Source organism: Nyctereutes procyonoides, unplaced genomic scaffold (genome assembly GCF_905146905.1).
Source record: "Nyctereutes procyonoides isolate TBG_1078 unplaced genomic scaffold, NYPRO_anot_genome, whole genome shotgun sequence".
In the NCBI taxonomy this organism is placed as follows: Eukaryota; Metazoa; Chordata; class Mammalia; order Carnivora; family Canidae; genus Nyctereutes; species Nyctereutes procyonoides.
The window spans coordinates 25448920-25473022 of record NW_026575134.1 but is presented as its reverse complement, the minus strand read 5'-3'; the positions used below and the strand labels follow the sequence as shown (position 1 = coordinate 25473022).

General features: G+C 66.8%; 2 protein-coding genes across 3 annotated transcripts; both read right to left on the bottom strand.

The window, feature by feature from the left end:
* Positions 1 to 674: 674 nt before the first annotated feature.
* EPS8L2 (EPS8 like 2) lies at positions 675 to 17066 on the bottom strand. 2 transcript variants are annotated; one of them, XM_055301229.1, is made up of 21 exons: positions 16927 to 17066; positions 14513 to 14630; positions 14374 to 14429; positions 13591 to 13655; positions 7501 to 7662; positions 6928 to 7077; positions 6777 to 6856; positions 6547 to 6689; positions 6379 to 6449; positions 6096 to 6222; positions 5844 to 5932; positions 5522 to 5596; positions 5189 to 5337; positions 4979 to 5099; positions 4769 to 4887; positions 3676 to 3781; positions 2885 to 2998; positions 2616 to 2688; positions 2314 to 2494; positions 1711 to 1843; positions 675 to 1626 (listed from the first exon to the last, which is right to left on the bottom strand). In XM_055301229.1, exons 2-21 carry the CDS (start codon positions 14554 to 14556, stop codon positions 1543 to 1545), a joined length of 2142 nt encoding a protein of 713 aa, XP_055157204.1. In that variant the 5' UTR covers positions 14557 to 14630; positions 16927 to 17066; the 3' UTR covers positions 675 to 1542. The 2 variants fall into 2 exon arrangements, with proteins under 2 accessions (XP_055157204.1, XP_055157206.1); XM_055301231.1 differs by lacking the exons at positions 14513 to 14630; positions 16927 to 17066 and having other exon boundaries at positions 13591 to 13650.
* Positions 17067 to 18519: 1453 nt separating this feature from the next.
* TMEM80 (transmembrane protein 80) lies at positions 18520 to 23967 on the bottom strand. The gene is made up of 5 exons (XM_055301237.1): positions 23822 to 23967; positions 21532 to 21551; positions 20841 to 20934; positions 20652 to 20744; positions 18520 to 19216 (listed from the first exon to the last, which is right to left on the bottom strand). Exons 1-5 carry the CDS (start codon positions 23838 to 23840, stop codon positions 19011 to 19013), a joined length of 432 nt encoding a protein of 143 aa, XP_055157212.1. The 5' UTR covers positions 23841 to 23967; the 3' UTR covers positions 18520 to 19010.
* Between the last annotated feature and the right edge of the window lie 136 nt (positions 23968 to 24103).

Below are 24103 nucleotides of genomic sequence, written 5' to 3'. Positions count from 1 at the left end.
CCAAGGCACAGCCTTGCACTGAGCGCCCCGTGGTTGCCCCTGCCGGTCACACGGAGACCCCAGGAATGAGCCCCCCACAGAGCCTCAGCCAGGGTTGGTCCACGGGCTGCTGGGGGGCGGTGGGGGACACAGATCAACAGGCCCGGTCTGGCCCCGGGCACCACAGCGCAGAGCCACCAGCAGAGGGTGCCAGAGGCCTCCACCAAGGGTGGGGCCCGTGGAGCTGGGGGCAGGGCGGGCACTGGCAGGGTCGGGGGACCTGGGGGTGCAGAGTGCAGCCCACCGTGCTGGGAGACCCCTCCACTCCCGCACGGACGCCCCATAGCTGACCACCCACCCCATCCCAAGTCGGTTAACACCCTTCTCCCGGGCACCTCCCTCAGCATGGGGCTAGGCCTCAGCCTGGCCTCTCAGACTCACGGCCTCCACCCCTCCGGGGGCGCCCTGAGGTCCCCCTCCCGTCTGGAGTTACAGGCCTTGGGCCTTCTGGACATCTGGCCTGGGAGAACCACAGCACTCAGAGTGCGCAGGGCGCCCCGCCCCGGCCCCTCACCCCCTGGGAATATCCACTGGGGTACACGTGGGCACCCCCACTGGAGTCGGGAGTACGTGGCCTCACTTGGAATGTCCACGGCTAGCCCATCCCCAGCTCCAGGAGACAGACGCGTGGCTGCTAGGATACTTAATTGGTTTAATGACATGGCCTTTGAACCTTGGTTAGCTGTCATCTCAGTGTCCTGCAGAGGCCGGGACTCCAACACTCACCCACCACCCACACAGTACATAGGGCCAGCCCGGCCTTAGACCTGCTGGGGGAATGCCTCCCTCGGGCTCTGCCTTGGGAGTGGGGGTGGGGGCTAAGGCCATACTTGAGTGAGGGTATGTCCAGTCCACCCGGCTCCTTGCAAGGGCGGTGGGAGTAGAGCATGCACCCCACCCGGTGGAGCCTGGAGCCCCCACAGGACACCCTTGAGGAGTAGTGCGCTGGGGGGTACTATGGGCAGTATCAGGGACAAGGCCCAGCTCAGAGTCCAGGGGGGATGAGCCTGCTGCCCGGCCCGAGGGGGGGACGTGCAGGTGCGCGTAGAAGTAGCAGCCATGGGGGTGAGGTTTGGGGCCAGGGTCACCAGCGCCGGCAGGAACCCCCAGGTGGATGAGGAGCCTAGAGGATAAGTCCTGCCCACCTCCTGGGAGTTCTGTGGCCCCAGGGCGAGGTGTCATGAAAGCCAGGAAGGGGCTGGGTGGGCTGGACAAGCCACAGCTCTGGTTTCAGGGGCAGGTGCATGAGGGGCCTGCATCTCCAGGTGGCTAGTTTGGCGCAGGTGGGCCTGGGGCAGGCGGATGAGCGAGGCCTGAGGCCCTGCTGAGCCCGAGGACCCGCTATGCGCCATGAGGCCAGAGGCCGCTCCCAGCCCGCCATCGCCACCCGTGTCCATGGTCCAGAACATACACACATACAAAAATAATACTCCGTGCCCTGGGAGCGGGCACCTCCGCAGGTGTGTCTCCCCCGCCGCAGGTGTGCTGGACCTGGGGCCGCGTCTAGCTGTCGTCCTCCACCCTCCTCTGGTTCTTGGAATGAAACTTGCTCATGAGCTCCTCCAGCTCCGACCCACCTTGCTGCTCCTGCGGGGAGGGCGCCTCAGTCCAAGGGGCCGGGGGCCAGGGAGGAGGGGGCGGGGGGCGCAGGGGGCGGCGCAGCCGGCTCACCTCCAGGACCGCCTTCTGCACGGTGAGCTGGCTGTACACGCGGATGCCCTCCTCTCCGCACACCTTCTTCAGCTCGTCCTTGTTGAGCGAGAAGAGCTGCGGGCCCGTCAGGATGCCCAGGTTCTCCACGATCCTGGGGGCGGGGCCGGGGGAGTGAGGGCGGGGCCCCGGTGCGCCCTGCCCGGTACGCTCCGCCCCCCACCCCTGTCCCACCCCTGCCCAGTGCTCTCCTGCCCCGCCCCTGCCAGTAGCCACGCCCCCTGCCCCGTAGCCCCGCCCCTGTCCGGTCCCCCCTGCCCCGTACGCCCCAACCCTGCCAGGTGTCCCCCGCCCCCTGCCAGGTGCGCTCCCGCCCCGCCCGCTGCCCCCCGCCCCGCCTCCTGCCCGGCGCGCCCCACCCCTGCCCGGTACGCTCCGCCCCCCACCCCTGTCCCATCCCCTGCCCGGAGCGCCCCACCCCTGCCCGGTGAGCCCCGCCCCTGTCCGATCCGCCCCGCCCCGCCCCTTCCCGGTGCACCCCGCCCCTGCCCCATCCGCCCCTCCCCTGCCAGGTGCGTTCCCGCCCCGCCCAATGCCCGGTGCACACCCCCTCCCCGCGCTCACCGGGCGCTGAAGGCCTTGGCCTCCAGCCAGGCGCGGACCTCCGCGGGCCCGGACTCGTAGGTGAGCGGCAGGCCCACGGGCTGGCTGCGCTCCACGCGGAAGTTCCGCTGCGGCTGCGTCTTGATGTGACTGATCCTCCTGATGAGCTCGTCGTTGACCTCGTCCATGTGATGGATCAGCTCTGCGGGCGGCGCCCCGCGCTCAGCCCCGCCCCAGCCGCCCCGGCCCTCCGCCCGCCGCCTCCCTCCCCCCCCGCCCGGCTCAGCCCCGGTGCCCGCGTCCCCGGCCGCAGCGCCCCTCACCGTCTTTGTCCCCCGCGAAGCTCCGGGGCAGCTTGTGGGTGGGGCTGGAGGGACCCCAGTATTTCAGACCGGCCTGCGGGGCGGGGGTGGGGAGAGGGGAGCGGGTGGGGGCGCCGTGGGCTTCGGCTCCTCCTCCCTCCGCGCCCTTCCCCGGGCCGACCCGCTGCCCCACCCCGCCCCCAGGGAGCATTCTGGGGCTCGGGGCCCTGCACCCGCCCCTCCCCCTCTGTGCCCCCCCACCCCCGCAGAGCGCTCGCTCCTCCGCTCACCTGCTCCAGGGGGGCGTCCTCCAGCCGAGTCTCGTCCAGGATGTTGCAGGGCACGTAGCCCGCCTGGCCGCTGCGATTGCGAAGCTTCCACCACTGGTGGTCATCCTCCAGCACCTGTGGGCCGCCCCGCCGTCACCCCCGCTCAGGGCACCCTTCTATGGGCGCCAGCGCGGGGGGGGGGGGCTTTACAGGGGCCACAGACGGTTGCAGGCACTTCCTCCGAGGCGGCGCCTCCCCCAGCCCCGTGGGGCAGTCCCAAGTCCCCCCAGGAGCCCCTGCCCCCGCCAGCGCCTCCCACCCGTAGGGGCTACCGGCCCCCCACCTCCCCCACCCGGCCTCAGCAGCAGCCTGAGCGGGGGCCTCTGGCCTTTGCATATAGACCACTCCCCAGGCCGCCCCACTTTCTGTCCTTGGGTGGATGGCCTGGATTCAGGGCTGACACCGAACAGACGGTGTCTCAAGGGGGCCCCTGGGTGCCTGTGAATGATGAGCCCTGGCTGAGAGCTGGAGGGTCCCCTGCTCGGCACAGAGAAGGCCCCTCCTGCAGCGTGAGCCCAGCTCAGCCCAGCCCAGGGGCCCTGTGCCCCCTCTGAGATCCCCGAGACCAGGAGGCCCCTGCACCCCACGACGCTGTGGGGGGGCTGTGGCCCCAGACTGGAGCCCAGGGTCGGGGGCCCAGGACAGGGACTGGACAGGCAAGTCAGCGTCGGGATCCTGGCCCCTGCCCCCTGCCCCGGCCCCATCTGCCCTGTGCCCCTCAACAGCCGCCTCCAGCCCCTGGCCCTGCTCACCTCCAGGACCTCGTCCTTGAGCACCGACAGCTCGTTGGCGTTGCGGGCCGTGAAGTCATAGAGGATCCTGACGTACTTGGCCATGGCTGGCGCGGGTGCGTAGCCCCTGCGTGGAACAGGAGGCTGAGGCCCAGGCCGGTGGGGAGCGGCTTCCCAGGTGCGAGCTCCTCCTCCAGCACTCAGGGCACCGAGGAGAGGCTGCGCGTCAGCCGGGAATGGAAACTGTGACAGCCCCAGAGCGCCTGGGGCCCCTGCACGGAGGTGGAGGCCATGCGGGTGGGGGGGGCCAGGGGCCTGTGGGCACGGCCAGGCCTGCCCAGCCCGGGCTGTCTCAGGGGAGGCCAGGCCTGGCCCCAGGGACCCAGCGCCAGGCGTGCTCCCGGGAAATGACGGGGTCACCACCATCCCCGCAAGGGAGGAGGAGAGGCCACAGGCAGCACCCGGGCGCCCGCGGAGGCTGCCCACGAGCCTCAGGGGCATGGCGTGGGGGCCCGGCCAGCGCAGGGCAGGCCTGTGCTGCACCCAGGCTGGGCTGTCCTCTCCAGGCCGGTCCGGCCCCGGTCATCAGGGCAGCTCCTCAGGCAGCCGCAGGCCTTGGGGACCCCACCCAGGGGAGGTGGCTGAGGCCTAAGTGGCCCGAGCCAGGACTGGCCGGGATGGACCGGCCGGGGGCTCGAGGTCAAGGGACGAAACTGTTTCTTCAAGCGCGGCCCTAGGCCAGGAGCCCGGGCATGAGGCTGGCAGTGGGGGCGCCGCGAGGAGGGCACCTGTTGAAGACGGAGATTTCAGCCCCCTCCCCTCCTGAAACTGAATCCTGAGCGATCAGGGCGGGGACAGGGATTGGGGAGGTTTAGGCAACTTATAACCGTGACTGAACAACACACAGGAGAAGACGCAGAAGGAGACGATATATTCGGGTCCTGATTTATAGGTGGCTTTGGCATTTTCTCTTCAGTTTTATATTATAAAGTCAGAACGAAAACCCGGTTCTTGTTTGGAAAAATGCTTTTTTGAGCACCGTGAACGAGGCGCTGGCTGCCACCTGGTGGCAGCACACTTGTATCCGAGGCTCCGTGTTTCTGGGGGAACTTACCTGTGAGCCTGCGGGGAGCTGACTGGGGGGGGGATGTCTCCCGGAGGTGGACATGTGGGCTCGGATACCAGGTTGTGTTTGGGGGAGCTTCGAAAGGATAGCCGGTTCGCTGGGATTGGCTGTGGGAAGAAAGGACTGCGGGGCTTGGCGGGGGAGGGCAGGGACATGGGGGGGGGCAGGGAGGAGGGCCGGGGCAGTGGGGGCGCTGACCTCGTTCTCCGGGGCCTCCACTTCCCAGGGAGCGTCCTGCAGCACGTCCAGGGGCGGCTCCCAGCCGCTGTGGAACTTGGGCACGTACAGGGGCACCAGGGGCTCCCGCGGCCACTCAAAGCTGGAGATGGGGGGCCCTGGGGTGAGCATGCACACCGCCCGGCAGGGGACCCCCATCCTGGCCCTCCCTGCCGCGTCCTGCTCCCGCACCGAGGACGAGTCCATGTCTCCCCGAGAGACTCCCACAGCATCGTCTCCTTGGGGACCAGGTGGCCTCGCAGGAAGCCCACGGCGTCGCAGGAAAGCAGGGGGCTGGTGACGGAGCGGGCGATGTCTGGGCCCCCACAGGTGCTGATGATCTGGGGACAGTGGGGTTCAGAGGAGGCCCTGCCCACCAGACCCCAGGCCCAGCCGCCTCCTGGCAGCACCACAGGCCGGCCTCGCTCGCCACCTGGCCTCCAGGCCCCAGCTGCCTGCCCAGGGTGGGCCTCGGCCTCCCCAACTTCCACCCAGGGGCGAGCCTCCCCGGGGCCCTCCAGGCACCAGGTCCAGAGGTCCGAAGAGGAAGTGCACAAGTTCTGCAGCGCTGGGGTTCTGGATGTGCTTCTGCAGCTTGGCCTGGGGGGGCACACGGGGTGGGGATGGTGCTGGGGATCTGGGGATGGGGGGCAGGAGGGACGCCGGAAACCCCAGTGTTGGTGCAGAGGGACAGACGGGGTGGGGATGGTGCTGGGATGGGGGGCAGGAGGGACCCCGGACCCCCCAGTGTTGGTACAGAGGGACAGACAGGGTGGGGATGATGCTGGGATGGGGGGCAGGAACCCCGGATCGGAGCAGAGGGACTGGGAGGGGCCTGTGCACTCACGAGAAGGTTGAGAGCCAGCTTGATCTTCTGAAAACAGTCGACAAACTGGGCCTCGGAGGGGGGCCGTGCCCGCAGCGTGAGGACCCCCTCTGGAATGGGGGGCCATGAGCTGGCCGGCCTCACCGCGGGCCTCGCCCTCAACAGCCCACCTCCTCAGACTGGACCTCCTGCAGCTCAGCGGCCCCCTCCCATCCCCCTGCCTGTCCCCCCCCCACCGTCCCCACCCGTCCCGTGGAGCGCCCCCCTCCGCACCTGCTGGCCCCTTCTTCCCCTTCTTCTTCCCCTTCTTGCGCTGGTTCAGCTGCTTGAAAGCCTCTGCCGCCTTCTGCAGCCGAGCCACGAACCACTCAATGTCGTCCAGGGCACAGTTGAGGATTTGCTGGGGTCAGAGGGAGGCGGGGTTCAGCCTCAGGCACCCCCAGCGCTGCAGGGACAGCCCGGCCCACCGTCTCTTTCCCTGGGTGCTGGCTGGGGGCTGGAGGGGCCCCCCCATGGGGCCCGGAGGTGGGGGCGCCCCCCCTGCCCCAAGACCCACCGTTTCCTTTTCTATCTTCTGGGCCAGCAGGGCACGCGGCTCCTCGTCCTGCGACTCCCGACGGCGGAAGCCTGACGGCAGAGGCAGAGACAGTGCTAGTGCAGAGCCGCCCCCCCCCGCTGCCCCCCAAATGTGGCCCCAGCCCGGGTCCACCATCCACCAGCACACCTGGCTCACTGAGCGGCATTGGCGGGCCCACCCGGTTCTTGCTGGTTGGGGAGTCACTGCCGTAGCGCTGGAAGGGGATGGGGGCCGGGTCCTTGGGGGGGGGCAGGACCGACTGCCGCTGCCGGATCTTCTCCTGGTGGCCCCTGGACCGGGCAGGGGGAGGCCGGCTCAGCCTGGCCCCGCTCCCCACCCCCCAGCCTGCAGCTGCCCCCCCCACCCCCCACGCCTACTTCAGGGTCTGCGGCCGCATCTTCTTCCCTTGACGGCAGTCGGCCAGCGCGCTCTCTATGTCCTCATGCACCAGGTCCGCCTGGGAGGGGACACTGGGGCTCAGGCTGGCCCAGGCCAGCACCCCCCAGCCAGGCCCCAGCCCCTCCTCACCTCCACCTCGTCGCAGTAGAAGAAGTGGATGTCAGGTTTGCTCTGCTCCGAGTCCTGGCACACGAGCAGCAGCACCGAGGGGTAGCGCAGCTGGTTCAGCACCGTCTGGCTGTGCCGCACAGTGGGCAGCGGGAAGTTCTCCAGCTCCTCCTGGGGGACAGGGGGCTCGATGCGGGCGGAGCCGTGGCACACAGGGGTACTGACCGGGCTCACAGCCACAGGGCCACCTGGGCAGAGGGCGCGACTTGCCAGCCTGCCCTGGGGTGTGCGGTGGACATAGACGCACACAGGGCTGCGGCCCGGTGGCAGACGCAGACCTAGACCCCGCCAGGTGTGGCTGCAGCCGTGGCCGCGCAGCCCCAGACGTGGCCCTGCCTCGGAGCAGACGGGCCCTTGCCCGGGGTGGACTGGTGCATGTTGTGACGTGGCTCCACTGGCTCCTTAGCCCGGGAAGTGCTCCCTGCCCTGCCTGCCCTCTGTCCTCCTCCGCCTGTCCCGCCCCCGCACGGAGGCCCAGCCGGCATCAGGGTCACTGTCCCCGGCTGCCCTCGCTGCCCTGCTGCCCGGGCACACCTGGGACTCTATGTCCAGCAGCCGCAGCGACTGATCGTTGACCTGCAGCAGCATCTCCTGCGTCCACACTTTCTCCTTGGAGCTCAGCTGCACCAGTTTCCGGATGGCGTCATCCACGGACACGATGGCCTCACTCTTGTCCATGATGAACGTGGCCAGGTGCTGGGGGCGGGCAGGTGAGCACTCTGAGGAGCCCTCCTGGCGCCCAGGATCCTGGGGGCCTGAGGGGCCGTGGCCGACCTCGGGAGCCAGGGAGGGGGGACGGCCCCTACCGCGGGGGTCTGAAGAGACACAGCCCCATCCCAGGGGAAGCCCTGTGCTCTGCCTTGACGGGTGCCATGGGGGCCATGGGCATGCCCTGGTGAAACCTCTGGCTGCCCGTCCCAAACCATCCGTCACCCCACCTCCTGTCCTGTGCTGGACTTCAGGGGCGCCGGCATCCCTGGTCCCCCTGAGACCCGGCGCTGGCTCGCCATGGGGCCTCTGCGTGGCGAGAACCCGGTGTGCGACCCCACTCATGCCGGCTCTCTCTTCCCACGGGACTCCGCTCGGACCTGCCCTCCCTTCCCGGCTGCAGCAGCCCTCTCACCCCCTGGCCTGCCTTGGTCTCAAGGATCATGATCTGACATGACGCTTCTCTGTTTAATCTCCTGGCTGCCGGGTTCGCTGCTGCCTCCCTCGTGCCCGGGACGGTGCCTGGCGCAAGGCAGACCCTCGGCGAAGATGCAGGATGGGTGAGCGTCCAGAGTGCCACGTGCGCTGCTCGCGTGGGGTGGCCCTCGGGGCCTGTGGCCAGCCCAGCCCTCCTTCCGGAACCCTTCTCCTTCCTCTGTCCCCAGGACTGGCTCAGGCTCCTCCTCCCTCCTGGCTCATCCCTGTGTCCCATCGACCTTGGCCGAAGTCGGTCAACAGGCTGAGACAGCGGGATGAACCCGGTCTCACGCTCCAGGCGGACCAGCCGCAGCTGTAGCAGCGCTGGGAGAAGACGCTGGGCCACTTCTGACCTCAGGACATACTTCCTCCCCAGGAGACCTCCCTGGGCGACGGAGAAAATCCAGACCCTCGCAAGAAAAGGCCAAAAAAAAATCTGACCTAATGAAAAGTAAACATTTCTGCCTGGAAAAAAAAAATATTGCGTACGAAGTAAAAAGAAAAAAAGAGTGAGACAGACACGCAGCAGATACAGTGGAGGCAAGTTTCCTTGACACAGAGACCGCCTTGCGCAACGGCGGCTCCTCGTTTGCGGCTCTGTTTTGTTCCGCGTGGCTGTGAGAACACCAGTGGCAAGTACATGAAGGAGATGCGTGAACGCGTCCAAGGTGGGCACTGCAGGAGAACGTCGGCAAAGATCCGGCCAGAGAGCGTCCCAGAGACTGAGCATAACTAAGTCTAACACAGAAGGCCGGCGGCGGCCCCTTCGACGACGGGATTGTGGGGTGAAGCCGACTCCCCTGGCGCTGAGGGAGTCACGCCGGGTTCTCTCCCCTGTGCCCTGGCAGGGACGAGTGCCCGCGGGTCATGCCTGCAGGCTCGATGCGGGGGGGTGGGCGCCCGGGGGCAGCCGGGACATGCGTGCTCCCCCCACAGTTCAGGCGCCCCCACCGCTTGGGGACAGACCGGGACAGGAGGGGTCAGCCCGGCCTCGGCGCAGGGACACGCCGCGGGGCACGGGGCACACAGCAACCGCCACCACGCCGCTGCCACCAAGCCGGCGGCAAGCCAGGGGTCCCTTCCCGGGGTGGAGAGCCCACCAGGGGCGCTCTGGGCCACGGCGGGATTAGATTAGAAACCCAGAACAGGAAGATAACTCGCGGCCCCGCGAATAATGGGAAAGTGAGCAACTCCAGTTCCATGTCAACAGCCAACCGTCAGAGGTCGGGAGGGAAATGAGAAAATACTCAGAAAAGAAGAAGAAAGAAAGAAAGAAAGAAAGAAAGAAAGAAAGAAAGAAAGAAAGAAAGAAAGAAAAACACTGAGACAAATGAAAACAAAAACACGCACATCGTCGTCGTCGTGACCTGGGGAGGACAGGGGGCGCGGCAAGCAGCCACGGCAGGGCCAGAGTTTGTGGCTGTACATCGGTCACCTGAACAAAGACCGGGTCAAAGGAGTCGCGGGGAAATCAGAAAATGTCCTGAACTGGATGACTACAAAGGTTTGTGCATGGGGCCCGGGGGCGGGGGGGCGTCTGCCCTCAGCTCGGGTCACGATCCCAGGTCCTGGGATCGAGTCCGCGTAGGGCTCCCCGGTCAGCGGGGAGCCTGCTTCTCCCTCTCCTCCCCTGCGCCCCCTGCTCGTGCTCTCTCCATCACTCTCTCACTCAAATAAGTAAATAAAATCTTAAAACAAACCAACAAAACAAAAACGAACCCAAAACACTAAAGGAATGCACATCAAACGTGCAGGATTTCACTAAAGGAGTTTGTAATGCGAACTCTGACTTCTCAGTTAGGAAAGAAGGAATGTTTCGTGTCAGTGATCTACACATTTCCCGTAAGAAACTAGAAAAAGGCAAATAAAACTCAGAGTAAGTGGAAGAAAGGAAGGTGAGAGCAGAAGCCAGCAAAGTACTAACCAGATAAACAATAAAGTCAAGGAAGCCCGAAGTTGGTTCTGAAAAAGTTAATGAAACTGATAATCCGCAGCAAGATCAAGCAAGAAAAAAAAAGAAAACACAAATCATTAATAACCAGACAAACAGAGGGGCACCGCGCATAAAAGTGAATTCACAGTCAAAAACCGTCCGCAGAGAAAACCCCACATTCACACGGCTTCCCAGGTGAGTCCTCGCAAGTATTTAAGGAAGGAATAAACAGGGTCTTTCACAAATTCTTTCTGAAAACCAAGGAGTAGGGAACCCTGTCCCGGGGTGTGATGAGGCCACCGCAACTTCTCCCCCCAAATCTGTCAAGGCTTTACAGGAAAGAAAATGATAGACCGGCGCCTCTCAGGACAGCAGTGCAAACGGGGGGCAGGGCCCTAGCAAGCTGGCCCACCGACACGCAGGGAAGGTCCCCGAACGAGCAGCGTTCCCCAGCGCAGGGCAGGCCCCGCCGAGAAGACTGAGTGGACGGCCAGGGCGGTCATCCCCGAGGTGCGAGGAGGCACCGACCAATGTAACGCCTTTCACACCAACACTGTCACGGAGGACGGAAGGAGCCTCCCGCGAGTGTACCGTACCTCCCGGGAGGGCAAAGCTTGCAGCCCAGGGCGCCGCGGGTGCCTCCTCCCGGGCATGCCGCTCTGCACCCCCCCACCCCGCCGTCCCGGGCGCCGGCCGGGCCCACACGGCCCTGAGGTCCGGTGGCTCCAAATGAGGGTGATGCGCCAGACTGCGACAGCCCATCGCCCACGTGGGAGATTCAGGGGACGTTCGGACAAAGCACCCGGCAAACCAGTGAGCGTCTCGGGATGCCCCATCACCCTCCAGCCCGCCGCTCCGGGCATCGGAAAGGGCCTAGGGGGAGGCCAGCACCATGGACAGCAACATCCCGGTCACCTGCCCAAGAGATGCCCGCGGCCTGCCCGCCCGGAGGAAACCACCGCGTCCGCAGGTGGAGAAGACACCCGTTCATGAGGGGGTCCCTTGGCTTGCCTCAGTGCCGGTCAAAATCCTAGTAGGATGGAAGCCTGGGGGTGCTCAGCCGTTGAGCGTCCGTCCACCTTTGGCTCAGGGCGTGATCCTGGGGCCCCGGGATCGAGTCCCGCATCTGGCTCCCTGCACAGAGCCTGCATCTTCCTCTGCCTCTCTCTCCCTCTCTCTCTCTCTCTCTCTGTGTGTGTGTGTGTGTGTCTCTCATGAATAAATAAATAAAATGTTTTTTAAAAAACCCTAGCAGGGGAGATCCCTGGGTGGCGCAGCGGTTTGGCGCCTGCCTTTGGCCCAGGGTGCGATCCTGGAGACCCGGGATCGAATCCCACATCGGGCTCCTGGTGCATGGAGCCTGCTTCTCCCTCTGCCTGTGTCTCTGCCTCTCTCTCTCTCTCACTGTGTGTGACTATCATAAATAAATAAAAAAAAAATTAAAAAAAAAAAAACCCTAGCAGGCTCTTCAGGGGGCCAGAGGGGTGTTGAAATGTAAATGCAAGTCTAAGGAGCTCGGCTTGGTGGAGAACATCTGAGGAGGAGCCATTTATCGGGGCAGGACTCACCCTGCCTGGTTTCAAGCCCCGTAATAAAGCCACAGGGAGGGGAAGGTCGCAGGACAGAGCAGGGACAGACCCACCCACGTTCCTCTCCCGACCTCTTGACAAAGGCACCAGGGCAATCAACGGGAGAAGGAAAGTCTTCTCAATGTCACTGCACGCTGCGACCGTGGACCATGAACCCCACGCAAGTCCCCTGCACAAACTGATCTCACGTGCATCATAGACCTAAATGTAAAAGCCTCAACTCAGAGTTTCTAGAAGACACAGGAAGAGATCTTCAGAGCTGTGGGTCCCGCAATGACCACTCCCGGCCCCGCACAAAACCCCAACAAAACAACCCTAACCGCAGCTCAGAAAGTGGATGCAGTTGGACCCCAGCACGATTGAACACTTCTCCAAACACAGCTATGCATCCAAGCCAGGAAGGCGGGGGGGGGGGGGGATGTCTCTGTGATTACGCAGCTGGCCAGCCGGCCTCCTGCCTCAGCAAGCTGCAAGTGTCCGCAGGGGCCGGGAAGCAGGGCCCCTCGCGCCGTGCGAGGCCATGTGCCCTGCAGCCCACGCTGTCGGAGGGCCTGTCCCACAAGTGTGTTTTCTTGGAATAAGGTCATGGAGCAGAACAGAGGTGTTGTGAACTATGCGGATTCAATTACACGGGCAGGAGAGGGGGAGGCCCCAAAGCCACCCGCTCTGAGCTACAGGACGGAGCAGAGCTGCAGACGGCGTGGCGGGGACGCCCCGTGTCACTAGGACCCCCGCGTCCCCGTGGCGTCCTGACCGCGGTGGCGGTGACACCAGCCTGGAGCACAGCTGCACATCCTCCCCTCTGCTGGATGCTCACTTAGCGAATGAACCAGCCCCAACTCTCAGCAGCGGGCCCCCACTGCCGGGGCGCCTCCCGCATCCAGAGGGGCAGGCACGCCCATGGAGCAGCAGTGAGGGCCCCGGGCCGGGGTCTTCCCACAGGCTCGCCTGGACCCACGTCCGGAAGGGTGAAGGTCCCCCAGCCCCGAGATGGGGGGCGGAGCTGCCTGGGAAGCAAGGTGACCCAGCCGACCCGTCCCCACTGGTGCCCTGCCCCGGACCCTGAGGCAGCAGCCTGGCACCAGGGCGCCCACCCAGCACAGCCCGATTCAGGAGCCCAGGGACCCCCAGTGTCTCCGTGGACCTGTTGTGGAGACCAGGAACCTGAGGTGCACAAAGCACTGACTTGTCTGCCTCTGCGGGTGTGGCCGGTTCCGTGGGGAGGGAAGTCCTCATCTTCCTGATCCTGGACCTTCCTGGTCCAGGCCCCCCCTTCCTGGTCCAGGCCCCCCCTTCCTGACCCAGGGCTCCTCCTTCCTGACCCAGGGCCTCCCCTTCCTGATCCAGGGCTCCCCCTTCCTGACCCAGGGCCTCCTCCTCCTGACCCAGGGCTCCCCCTTCCTGGTCCAGGGCCCCCCTGCCTTTGTCTTCGGCCCTTCCTTAGCCCTGTTGTCCTATAGGCTGGGACAGTGACCAAGAACCAGGAAGGTCATTTAAAAACATGCTTCCTGAGATCTGAGTGTGAGTGGAGGCTGACCCAGGATGAAGAGCCCCTGAGCTGGCCGCTGGCCGAGGGCGGCTGGGCGGTACAGCCGCTCTCCGAGTCCATCCACACTGGCCACCTGAGGCTTTCCCTGCAGGAGGCGTGTCTGGGTCCCACCTTCTCCCTCCGAAGCCAGATCCTTGTTTGGGGCCAGGATGACAGCTTCCCGCCCGCAGGGTTCCCATCAAGTGCTGCCGGACAGCACCCGAGCCTTGTCCTTGCCTCCTATGGCCCCCGGACTGTGGGCTTCCCAGGGTCGGATGGGTGTGGGGCCCTGGCTCTGGCCGCCTGCTGTGGGGGTCATGTCTCCCCGTGCCTCAGTTTCTCCATCTGCCCGGGGACCCGAGGGGGTGCTCCTTGGGAGCTGGCCTTACCTGGACGTGGTACTGGGAGGTCTCGTGCATGATGATGTTGGAGTTGGAGTACTTCTTCCTCTGTTCTGAGCAGGGAGTCACCAGTCAGTCACCCCAGGGGGCAGGACCCGCCGCCCCAAGTCCAGGTGGCACTGGACCCTCAGTTGGGCCACAGGGAGGGCGAGCGGAGGGGTGCTGCCGCCAGAAATGACTCGAGGGTGTAGAATGCGAGCGAGGGCCCTTTGTGGGCCGACGGCAAGCTTCCCTCCACTGCCAGGAGGCCCCGAGGAAGGACCCCCAGCTCGGAGCAGTGCAGGGGTCTGTGCCTGAGGGGTTGCGGGATGCTGAGCAGTTCCTCCCGTGGAGGCCCCCTGCCCAGCTGCCCGGGAAGGGTCCATCCAGGGCTTCCTCCCACGGCAAGCGCCACCAGTCGACGTCTCCGGGCCCCTTGGGCCCCGCCCAGACGGGGCGCCGAGTCCAAAGGCACAAACGTGCGTCTGGGGGGGGGCGGGCCGGGCCCCCCCCCAGCAGCACCTGGACTCAGCCCAGCCTGGGCCCTGCCCCTCGGGCTATCCGGTTGCAGTGAGTGGGGCAGTCGAATCAATATTGATGGTCCCTGAATTATTAGTAAAGGCCTCTCTCCTTACGGGGAGGGAGGGAAGCAGGGACCAAGCAGCTGCTTCTCCATGAGGGTTTGGGGCCCCTCTGGGCACCGAGGGCTGGCCTGCGTCCCCGGGGGGCCTGGCACAGCCTGGGGGAGGGGAGGCGGCCAGACCCTGGTGCCCATCCTTGAGCCTCACTCACCGAACAGGTCCTTGGCACTCATCTTGGCCACACCGTCAGACCGGCCCAGGCTGCCGCTGCAGGGGAGGAGCTGGTGAGGGCGAGGCCCACGCCGCACCCCTCCCTGGGGACTGCCCAGTGCGTGGGGGTGGGGACTCACTTGGCAGCACCGGGGCAGCAGCTCACAGACCCCAGCTGGCTCATGGCGTCCTTGGTGGTGGCCGGTGACGAAGGGGAGCCTCGTGGCCTGAGTCCAGGGCCTAGAGCCCGGCCCCCACCTGAGTGGACAGGGCAGCCGAGCTGACGCCTCCCCGGGGCCTGGTTGGTGGCTTCCCTGCTCCCAGGGCAGGACCTCGTCTCGGCTTCCTCCCAGCCCAGACCTAGAGGCTGCAGTGCTGCCGTCCTGGCCAGACTGCCCCGGGGTTTGGGCACGGTGTCCTCGGGGAGCGGACACAGCAGGACCTCCCAGTCCACGTCCCCCATCTCACCCCAGGCCCTCGGGCTTCCACAGGGAACCCCAGGCTGTGCCAGTGGAGGAGCCCCTCTCCCAGGCTGCCTGGGGTGGGCCTGCAAGGACAGTGTCCTGGGGGCTCAGAAAGGGGACCAGGGAGACGCCACACGTGTTCAAGGGTCCTGAGGCAGGTGGGAGCCAATACGAGAGGAAGGTAGCCCAGGACGAGACTGGACCCAGGATGGGGTCAGGGGGCAGGCAGCGGAGGGCAGGTGTGGCCTTGGAGACCCAGAGCCCAGAACAAAGTCTGGAGGAAGCACACTTCAGGGGGGTGAGCGGAGCCTGGTGCCCCCGAGCCAGACGAACACGTGCCCCCTGGGACCCCTGGCAGGGCTGTCCCTCAGTGGGGGCCTCCGTACATGGGGCCTGCCAGGGTGGGTGGTCACAGGCCGGGGGTGCTGGGCTCTGAGGGCAGGATGCACCCCAGGACTTTCTGGTTTGACAGAGAGGGTTTCGAGGAGGCGTGAGGGGCCTGGGAGCTTCCGGCCACTCCTCCCATGTGTCACCGAGGGGCCCGGCTCTCTCAGGGTGGGTGGGAGTAGGGGCTTGGTCAGATTCCTCGGACCACGTAGCCGTGGAGAATGTCCGGAATGCCCATGACCTCAGCGAGTGAGCCAAGTGTTTGCTCACTAGGACTCCTGGCGGGCTGAGCCAAGGGCACGGGGCACATGTGTCTGGCACACACACCTGGGCGAACCCCAGGCCTCGGGGCGCACGCAGACACACACTGGTTATGACCCCCCGCCCCGTCCTCGGGGCCACTCTCTGCAGGACCGACCGGCTGGAGAGCTGAGGCCAGGTGCTGGCATCTGGGTCGGGGCATGGCCGGGGGAGGGGCCGCCACGGGTGCCTGGCTCCCGTCAGCTGACTGGGGCAGGGGAGCCCACGGGCCCAGGGGTGGGAGCAGCCTGGGGCCCAGGCTGCCCTTTGGTTTCACTGTGGCCATTTTCCGGGTGCAAAGGGAGGGCCGAGCAGGGTGCCTGGTTGGGCAGCAGAGGAGGCCCCAGCAGGGCAGGGAGGGTGGAGGAACCAGCTCCAAGTTCAAATTCCAGCTCACAGCCAAGTGACCTTGGGGAGGAGTCAGCTGAAGGCCCAGAGGCAGCCGGGTGGAGCCCTGGAATGGGGGAACACCCCAAACCCTGGCGGTGCCCAAACCTGGTAGGTAAGGAGGGACAGGCAGGGAAGCCTGGGTGGGGCAGGGGTGGGCTCCAGGCGCGCTGGGGAGGTAGGCAGAGGACCCCGCAGACTGGGCCGGGTGGAAAGCAGACCACAGAGGCCCCGTCCTAGGCAGGAGGGGGGCCTGGGCCACAGAGGCCGGGGCGGGGTGGGGGGGGACTGGGAGGAGCAGTGCAGAGGTGGGGACGAGGGGCGCCAGGACAGCTCCTGCTGGGGCTGGCCCCACCCGGACCGGGGGCACCTGCGGGCCTGCCTGCCCTCCTGCCCTGCCACCAGGGAGGGATGCCTCCATGCGCAGGCCCCCCAGGCCAGCCTGGCCCAGGGAGAAGGGACCTGGAGGAGCTTCAGCTCAGGCCTGGCAGCCCAGCTCGCAGCCTCCTCCGCCCTGAAATGCCCACACCCCTCGACCCTGAGCCTGACCCCAGCCTGATGCTTCTGGCCCGGATTCCCCGTGGGCTGAGACAGCCAGGAAGTGCCCTCCTGCTCCCACCCGCGGGGAGCCACTGGCTCCCCTCAAGTGTTGGCCACAAAGGAGGCCCCAGCCTGTCCCGGGGAAGGGGGCTGGGGCCCTTGGGGCACATGGGAAACCCCCTTCCCACCCTGGTCCTGGAGGATGGGGTTCTTTCCATGGAGTCCCAGGGCCGGGAGGCGGCCAGGGCCTCAGGTGCACCCGGGGCCGCCCCAGGACAGGCCGGGCAGGCCAGGCCCCCACCCAGCTCCTGGCCACGGGTTCGGGGCGGCCCTGTCGCACCCCGGTGCCTCGGACGGCCGGGCCCATGGACTCCGGCCAGAGCCCCCAGTCTTGCGGCCAAGCCGGGAAACTGAGGCCGAGCCGGACTACAGGTTGGCAGGCGGGGGTACGCTGGGTGGGGCCCCAGGACGCTCACCTGCTCCTGCGCCCGCGCCCGCGCCGCCCGTGGGCCCCTTGTCGTCGAGTCCGTCCACCCGTCTGTCGGCTCCTCGCCTGGGCGCCCAGGCTCAGCAGCGGGAGGGACGCGCGGCTGGGCCGGGCCGGGGCGGGGCGCGAGGAGGAACCTGAGCGGCAGGTTAGAGACCGGCGCCTGCCGGCGCGGGGGGAGGGGCGGGGGCGCGGCGTCCTGGCTCGGCCCCGCCCCGGGGCTCCCTGCGGACGGTCCCCAACAGCCGCCCGCCCGGGACGCGGATCCGGAGCCCCTCGCCCCTGGGACCGTATGGGGCGAGCGAGCAGGGTGAGGCTGGGCCCCTCCCGGCACAGAAGCCCCTCCTCAGCTGGCCCCTGGGGCCGGGGCCTGGGGGTCAGGCTGCAGCGTGGGCGTGTGTCCAAGACCCTGCGCCCCCGAGCCCCGACTGCCCCAGGCAGGAGACCCTGGTCTTTGTGCACCCGAGGCCCAGGCGCCATGGGGGGAGAGGACAAGGGAGGGGGGCTCTGGGCTGTGGCCCCTCCTGAGGCCCAGGCCTCACCTGTGCCCGCTGCGTGGGGGCAGGTGTCCTTCCTCCTGGCCTGATTCCCCTGCCTCAGTCAGCTGGGCGGAATGAGGTGAAGGGGGGGAGGCCCAGTCCCAGCAGTGCGGGGCACCCCCAGGTGGCAAGCAAGGACCCACAGGCTCTAGCTAGTTCCCGGGGTGCACCAGGGGGCGGGGTCCCAAGGGCAGCTGGGCGGGGCGGGGGGCAGGATCCCCCTGGGGGGTTGGAGGCACATTCTGCCCTGGTAGGTCACCAGCACCGCAGGGCAGCTCTCCCCACCTGCCGAAGCACCACAGGTGAGCCTTCCTCTGGGGCCCAGCCCTGCCCCCCAGCCCTCGTGAGCCCTGGCTTCCTGGTTCTGTCCCCAATGCTGCTGAGCACCCACAGGGGAAGGCCAGGGCCTGCCCTCGTCCTTCCCGGAGCCCGAGCCTGGGCGGGCAAAAGGTGGGAAGGCACGCAGGGAGCAGCTGAAGTGGGCACTACAGACTTCTGAAACTGAAGGGACTGTTGTCAGAACAGGAGCGCTGACCCCTGTCTGGGGTCCTAGGCTGGTGGTAGCCGCCTAGAGCCATGGTGTCCTCCCTGGACGGGAGACTGACACCTCTGTGTAGCCAAAGTGACGTGAGTGTCAGAGCCTGGCCTGCATCCTCGGCAGGAGGTCATGAACCCTCAGGGCCCCAGGTGTCGGGGGCCAGGACCTGCAGGGGAGCTGGCGGAGGGCAAGCGCAGAGTCTAGCCTTCCCAGGTCCGCGGAGGGCGTGCCCACCATCAGGGGTGCGAAGCCCCACTGCACAGGCACACAAGCACAGGTAAGCACGAGGTCGTCTAAGCGGGCAGGGGACAGGGCTCCTGGAGGACACACCGGTGGAGGGTGTGCTCCCACCACTGGCTGAGGCCCGTCCCTGCAGGGGTCTGGGTGCACCCCGGGGCCCGGCCGTGCTGCCTTCTGGGGGGAAGCACTGTGCCCGTGGTTCCTGGGGGACGCCTGGGTGGGGTGTGCTCCTGAGGATCCAGAGAGAACCCTGAGGAGGCAGGTGTCCTTAGCTGGGAGAAATCCGGGGGGGGGTAGAAACATTTATTTCGACAATATGGGGCAGAGAAAACACCTGGATATGCAACTCCGAACACAGCACGCGACAGACACACGGACAGAAGCCGCTGGGAGCCCCGAGCCCCGCAGGACAGGGCAGCCCGCGGCCGGTCAGTGGCGGGCTCCAGAGCGCCTCCTGTGGAAGCCCCAGGGACCGGGGACACCTCAGCACACACAGCTCGCAGTTCTTGTCTTTCTGCTGCAAAGCCGAGTGCACGTCCCGCGGGACTTGGCCTGTTGTGAGCCGTGGGGCCCTGGCTTCCCACGCGCCAGCATGGAAAGAGCGGATGCCAGCAGTTGTGGCGCTGACGGCACCGTGCACCACCGGAGCCCGCCCGGCCGCGGCCAGCAGCCCGGCCGCCCGAGGAAGCCCGTGCACACGGCCGAGCAACCAGGGGCTCCGTCCGGAGCCGTCCGGGGGGGCCGGGCACCGGCGGCCTAGCTGACGAAGGCGGCGACGGCCACCAGCTGCAGGGCGGTCTCCAAGCCGTGCAGCGCCAGGCGCGTGGCGCCGAGGATGGAGTCGGCCCGCAGCACCAGGGTCTGCCAGAGCAGGAAGTGGGCGGACAGCAGGGCGCCCCCCGCGGTAAGGACCAGGCTGATGGCCAGCGGCACCTCTGCCTCCGTCAGGTTGCCCTTGGTGCCTGGAGAGCAGAACAGACGCACGAGTGGGCGCCGGGACGCCCACCGAGCCCTGTGTGTGCTCGGGAGGGCGGCAGCTCATCACCGGCACGGCCTCCAGATGCAGGCCTGAGGGCCTCCTGGAAGAGGTGCTGTTGTGGCCACCACGTCACGCGTGAGCGGTCAGAAAGCAAAGTGCCACAAGGGGCTGTGTTCTCCTCGTGAGGGCAACAGCCAGCTGCAGCCATGATGTTCCATCTCCGCCTCCGGGTCTGCTGTGGGCACGGGAGAGGGGACTTGGTTTTCTAAAAATGGTCCCAGTTGCTTTCTGACACCTTTCTCTAATTCCAAGTGGGTGGAGGAAGTTTCTTTTAGTTTCCAAAAACAAAGCACCTGGGCGGCCTTCGCTCAGAGTATGATCTCAGGGTCCTGGGATGGAGCCCCACATGGGGCGCCCTGCTCAGTGGGGAGCCTGCCTCTCCTCCCTCTGCTGCTCCTCCCACTCCTGCTCTCTCTCTCAAAATAAATCTTTAAAAAAAATTTCCAAAAATATTTTTCTCTGGGCTAAGGGCAATTCTGGAGTGCGTTGGGCACACCTGTAAAACACAACTGAGGATTCTACGAATGGGTCAGTCACGGGAAACGCTGAGCCCCGGCTATTGGAGGGAAGCCGGTGCCCCGCGCCGCCTGCCGCCCCAGGGGCGTGGGCTCATCTGCGCCAGCGATGCCCGCAGGCCCCCGCAGCTGCGGGGGTGACAAGGGCGCGCGCCTGCATCTTCGCTGGTGGGTGTCGGCATCGCTGGTGCAGGTGGGCGGGACGTGCTGCTGTGCCCGGGCGGGGTGCAGGGCCGGGGAGCCAGCTGTCGGGCACCACCAGCTCTTCCCAGGCGGGTGCTCCTACACACGGTGGGTGCCTGCTGCGGAGCGCCGGAGGGTGGCCTGCGGCGGTGCGGTAGGCGGAGAGGGCCGGAGGCCTGCACCCCGGCGGGGCCCACATGGTCGGAGAACGCAGTGGGGAGCAGCCCGTGGGTCCCGGGGCTGGACGGAGGAGGCTCCACCGCCCCGTTGGGGCCGAGACGGAAACTGCAGGTGCTTCTCCTCCCGGCTGCTGAGGCCAAGGGCAGGGGAAAGAAGGAGGGGAGGGGACTCGGGGCCCGGGTCAGCTGGCCAGGCTGCGTTCTGGCCTCAGCGGTCTCTGCTCCCCCGTGGCTTCGGGGGGACAGGCTTCCACGTGGAATCTCCCCGCTCCCCCTGGTGCCGCTGCGGTTCTGCCTCTTGAACGAGGCTTCTGAATACACGGATCCTCAAGGACATCGTACGGCGAAGCCCGTAAGTGGCCAAGCGGAGGACACCAGTGACTCCAAGAACCCCATTGTAAGGGGGGCCTGTTTCGAAGCCGCCAGTGTGGGGGCTGGGAAGTCTGCAGTCCCCATACTACGTGGTCTTGCGTCCACTCACCAAGATATAACCGAGCCACTTCCAGAATCCCTGTCAGGAGCAGCAGACTCAGGTCGAGCACCAGGTGAGGATAAGGATAAGTGAAAACCAGACCTGCAGAGCAGTGGGCAACAGGGCGGGGGCCCAGTTACGGGGCTGTTGCGGGCCACAGCGAGCACACCTCCCTGGGCCTCCGCAACGAGGACTCACTTTTATATATGATCAGGAGCAGCGTGGCCAGGAAATACAGGGCGTCATACACCCCACTCAGGCAGAGCAGCATTTGCAGAGACACGGACGAGAGCTGGCAGTGGCGGTTAAGGACTCGCGGGGGGGACCCAGCGGGGGCCCTGCCCGTGCAGCCACCTGCCCGGTGCTCAGGGGCGCCCTGCCTGTGGGCCTTCCACCCAGACTCTTGGCGCCCGGCCTGTCCCTGGCGACCGCGGGCGGGACAGCCTTGGAGCACCAGGCTTCCCTGGGCCCCAGGGACAGGAAAAATTACTTTTTTTCATTTTCTTCAAAGAAAATATTCTTTTTTCATGCAGTTAAACATCTACCAACCTTCCCTGAGCGCCATACCCCTCAGGTCCACGTGCAGTACAGGGGGTCTGGGAGTCCAGGGTGAGGGGTCCGGGCTCTCTTGCTCTGGGCGGCTGGCAGGGGGCGCGCAGACCCCCCCAGACCCACACTCGAGGCGCAGGGCCGTGGGGGAGGCACAGAGCCAGCGCACCTGTTAGTGAACGTCCCTCCCGCTTCAAAATGAAATTTCTACTCAGAACTCATAAAAAAGGTGGGGGCGGGGGCTCAAGGGAGCAGAAAGCAGGAACTCGGGGCTGCCTTCAGGTATGCAGGGGACCGTCCTGGGGCGGCCTGGGGACACGGGGACACCGCAGAAGGATACCACCGTGGACGACGCTCTCCCTGCAAGAGAAAGCATGGGAGTCAGTGAGGCCCCGGGTCCAAGCTGGGCTCCCCCGGGCCGATCCCAGCGCAACCCCGTACAGGCAGACAGAGCCCCCTCTCCCCGGGCCCGCGGCCAGGTCCCCTCCAGCAGCTCGGCATCCGTCCCCCAGGAGTGGGCAGGCGATGGCCCCCGCCCGCTGCTTCCTGCCCCCTGCTCCCCACGGAATCACAGGGGGCCTTTCCTGACGCAGAGCGACGTCTTTTCCTTCGTAACTGACGACGGACGGTTGCTCTCCTCGGGACTTTTACATGTGGCCCCAAACCCACGCAGGAACTTCCTGAAGCGGCAGCCCCATCTCTTCCAACGGTGCGCCTCTGGGACCGTCTCGCGCGGCATCCGGCTTCCCTTCATCTCTCCCCTCATCGCACGAGGACACCCCCTCTCCCCGCAACAGCCTTCGCGATCACACGTTGTGAGTTTGCTTTGACGAATCCTCCAATCGAACGTGTCCCGGGGCAGGTCCCCGTCTCAAGAGGTGCGCTCGTGGCACAACTGGGACAGGTAGAAACACCACTAAGAACTCAGACTTGGGCCACAGGCCCTAGAGGAGGCTTGAGCGAGCAGGACAGGGTGCGAACGGCCGGTCGCGCTCCATCGGGGGGAGCTCTCAGCCACGGTGGGTTTTTATGGGGACGTGAGGGCAGAAGCGGGCGTCCCGTGGAGCGTCGCTTGGCAGGGGTCCCAAACGGGTGAGCACGCGGATGGGAACAGACTCAGAGCCCAGCGTCATGGGCGGCACGCCGGGCAGGGAGCGGGAGGCTAGACGGGCGCCGCCGGGTTCCGGGCACCGGCTCTCGGAAGCCCCCTCCGTGCCTTTCCAGGCCCGCTGAACTCGGCCGCCTGGACACTGGCCGTTACTTGGTTGGATTTCACATCAAGTGGGGTTTCCCCCTTGAGTCTTCTCTTGAAGGTTGGCTTCAGATACCGCAAACCTACGTGCCAGCCAACTGCAGTCACAGATCAGACCGCGGGGGCTCAGGGCAGAAACGTCGCGTAAAGCCTTAGGTGATACAGGACGTAAATGACTAACACTGAAGGTGGCCGCAGTCCGGGTGGCTCCTCCCTGAGCTCGGACCTGCAGGAGCTGCTTCTAAGCATGGCCGTGGCCTCGGGACCGAGCGGTTTTCGTCAGCGAGTTGCAGGAATAACAATACGGCCGTGAACAGGTGTCTGGGAAGAACAGGTGCGCCCCGAGGTGCTATGCCAGCGTCACGGGCCCGTTCTGCTCTGGGGGGGAGCTCTCCTTTCAGCAAATGAAGACATGGCGCGTTGCCAGGGGCCTTCCGCAGAGGGGGGCCGCGAGCGAGAGCCCAGCGCCCTGCTGCCGGCCCCGCTTCCTGGCTCCGAACCAGACGAGGGAATTCGGGGCCCGAGCGACACAGCTGCCGCCCGCTGCTGCCCTGCCTCCCCGTTACACACGCGTGCACACCAGAGCTGTTGGGCTTGCCGAGTGCTGGGTCCCGAGCCGGACACAGTGACACCAGGACCCTGGTGACCCCACCAGCAGGAGCAATGCCTGCAGCCGGTGAAGCCTCCCCTCCGTGGCCCAGCGGGAGGGGCACGGGCAGTGCCAGCTCTCACAGGCCCACGTTGCCAGGCACCGTCCTGCATACAAGCAGCTCGACTGACAAGCTCTTGCCCCGGCCGGGCTCCCGGCCTGTCACCCTCTGCAGTGCAGCTGCCACAGCCGGCCGGGCTCCAGGGGGACGCTCAGAGCCCCTGGCTGGGGTCCAGGGCAGCACGCACGCAGCCCCCCAGGGCTGGCTGTGGGAGATGGGGGCACCCCCTGGGGTCAGCGGAGGGGCACGGAGTACCCTCCAGGGTCAGCGGCGGAGCGAAATGGGGGCCTCCCCCAGCGTCGGCGGAGGGGGACGGGCACCCCCCCCCAGGGTCAGCCAAGGGGCACGGGGCACCCACTAGGGTCAGCGGGAGAAAGGGGGGGTGGGGGGCCGCCACCAGGGTCAGCAGAGGGGCACCCACTAGGGTCAGCGGGGGGAGGGGGGCCTCCCCCAGGGTCAGCGGAGGGCGCGGGGTTCCCCCCCGGGTCAGCGAGGGCAGGTGGGGCCCCAGGGCCGGCACAGCCGGGCGTCAGCGCCAAGAGAAAGGGCCGCGGGAGGACGCGGGGCGCCCAGACCCCGACCGCGAGCCGCCGCCGCCTGTCCGTCCCCCGCGGGAGGAGGCGGAACCGCGCCCGCCCCGGAGCCCCCCCGCCAGGCCCAGCCCTCACCTCGCCGCGTGGCGGCCATCTTGCCGCCCGGCCCCGCCCGCCGGGTCCGCCGCGATCCCGGCAGCCTCTCGGCTCCGCGCTCTTCGCGACCCTTCGGCCATTTTCGCCTCTGCTCGCGAAGGGGCCGCCGCGCTTCGGGAGTCGATTCCGATCCGCGGCCGAGGCCCGTTCAGCGCGTCCGGCAGCGCTCGGGCGCCTCCGTAGAAGAGGAGGCGGAGAGCCGAGGCTCGGAGTCCCGGGCTCGGGGCCGCTCGGCTCCGCTCGGCTCCTCTCGGACGGACT

What these genes read in the sequence shown, in the direction of transcription:
- TMEM80 (XM_055301237.1), bottom strand. An exon ending in GGAGAGCGTCGTCCACGGTG is followed by an intron (nt 20,935 to 21,531) that starts GTATCCTTCTGC and finishes CGCCACTGCCAG; the next exon opens with CTCTCGTCCGTGTCTCTGCA. An exon ending in AGTGGCTCGGTTATATCTTG is followed by an intron (nt 19,217 to 20,651) that starts GTGAGTGGACGC and finishes TCTGCTCTCCAG; the next exon opens with GCACCAAGGGCAACCTGACG.
- EPS8L2 (XM_055301229.1), bottom strand. Translation starts at nt 14,556, where the DNA reads ATGAGCCAGCTGGGGTCTGTGAGCTGCTGCCCCGGTGCTGCCAA. An exon ending in TGCTGCCCCGGTGCTGCCAA is followed by an intron (nt 14,430 to 14,512) that starts GTGAGTCCCCAC and finishes CCTCCCCTGCAG; the next exon opens with CGGCAGCCTGGGCCGGTCTG. An exon ending in AGCTCCCCGCAGGCTCACAG is followed by an intron (nt 3,782 to 4,768) that starts GTAAGTTCCCCC and finishes TGTTCCACGCAG; the next exon opens with GGGCTACGCACCCGCGCCAG.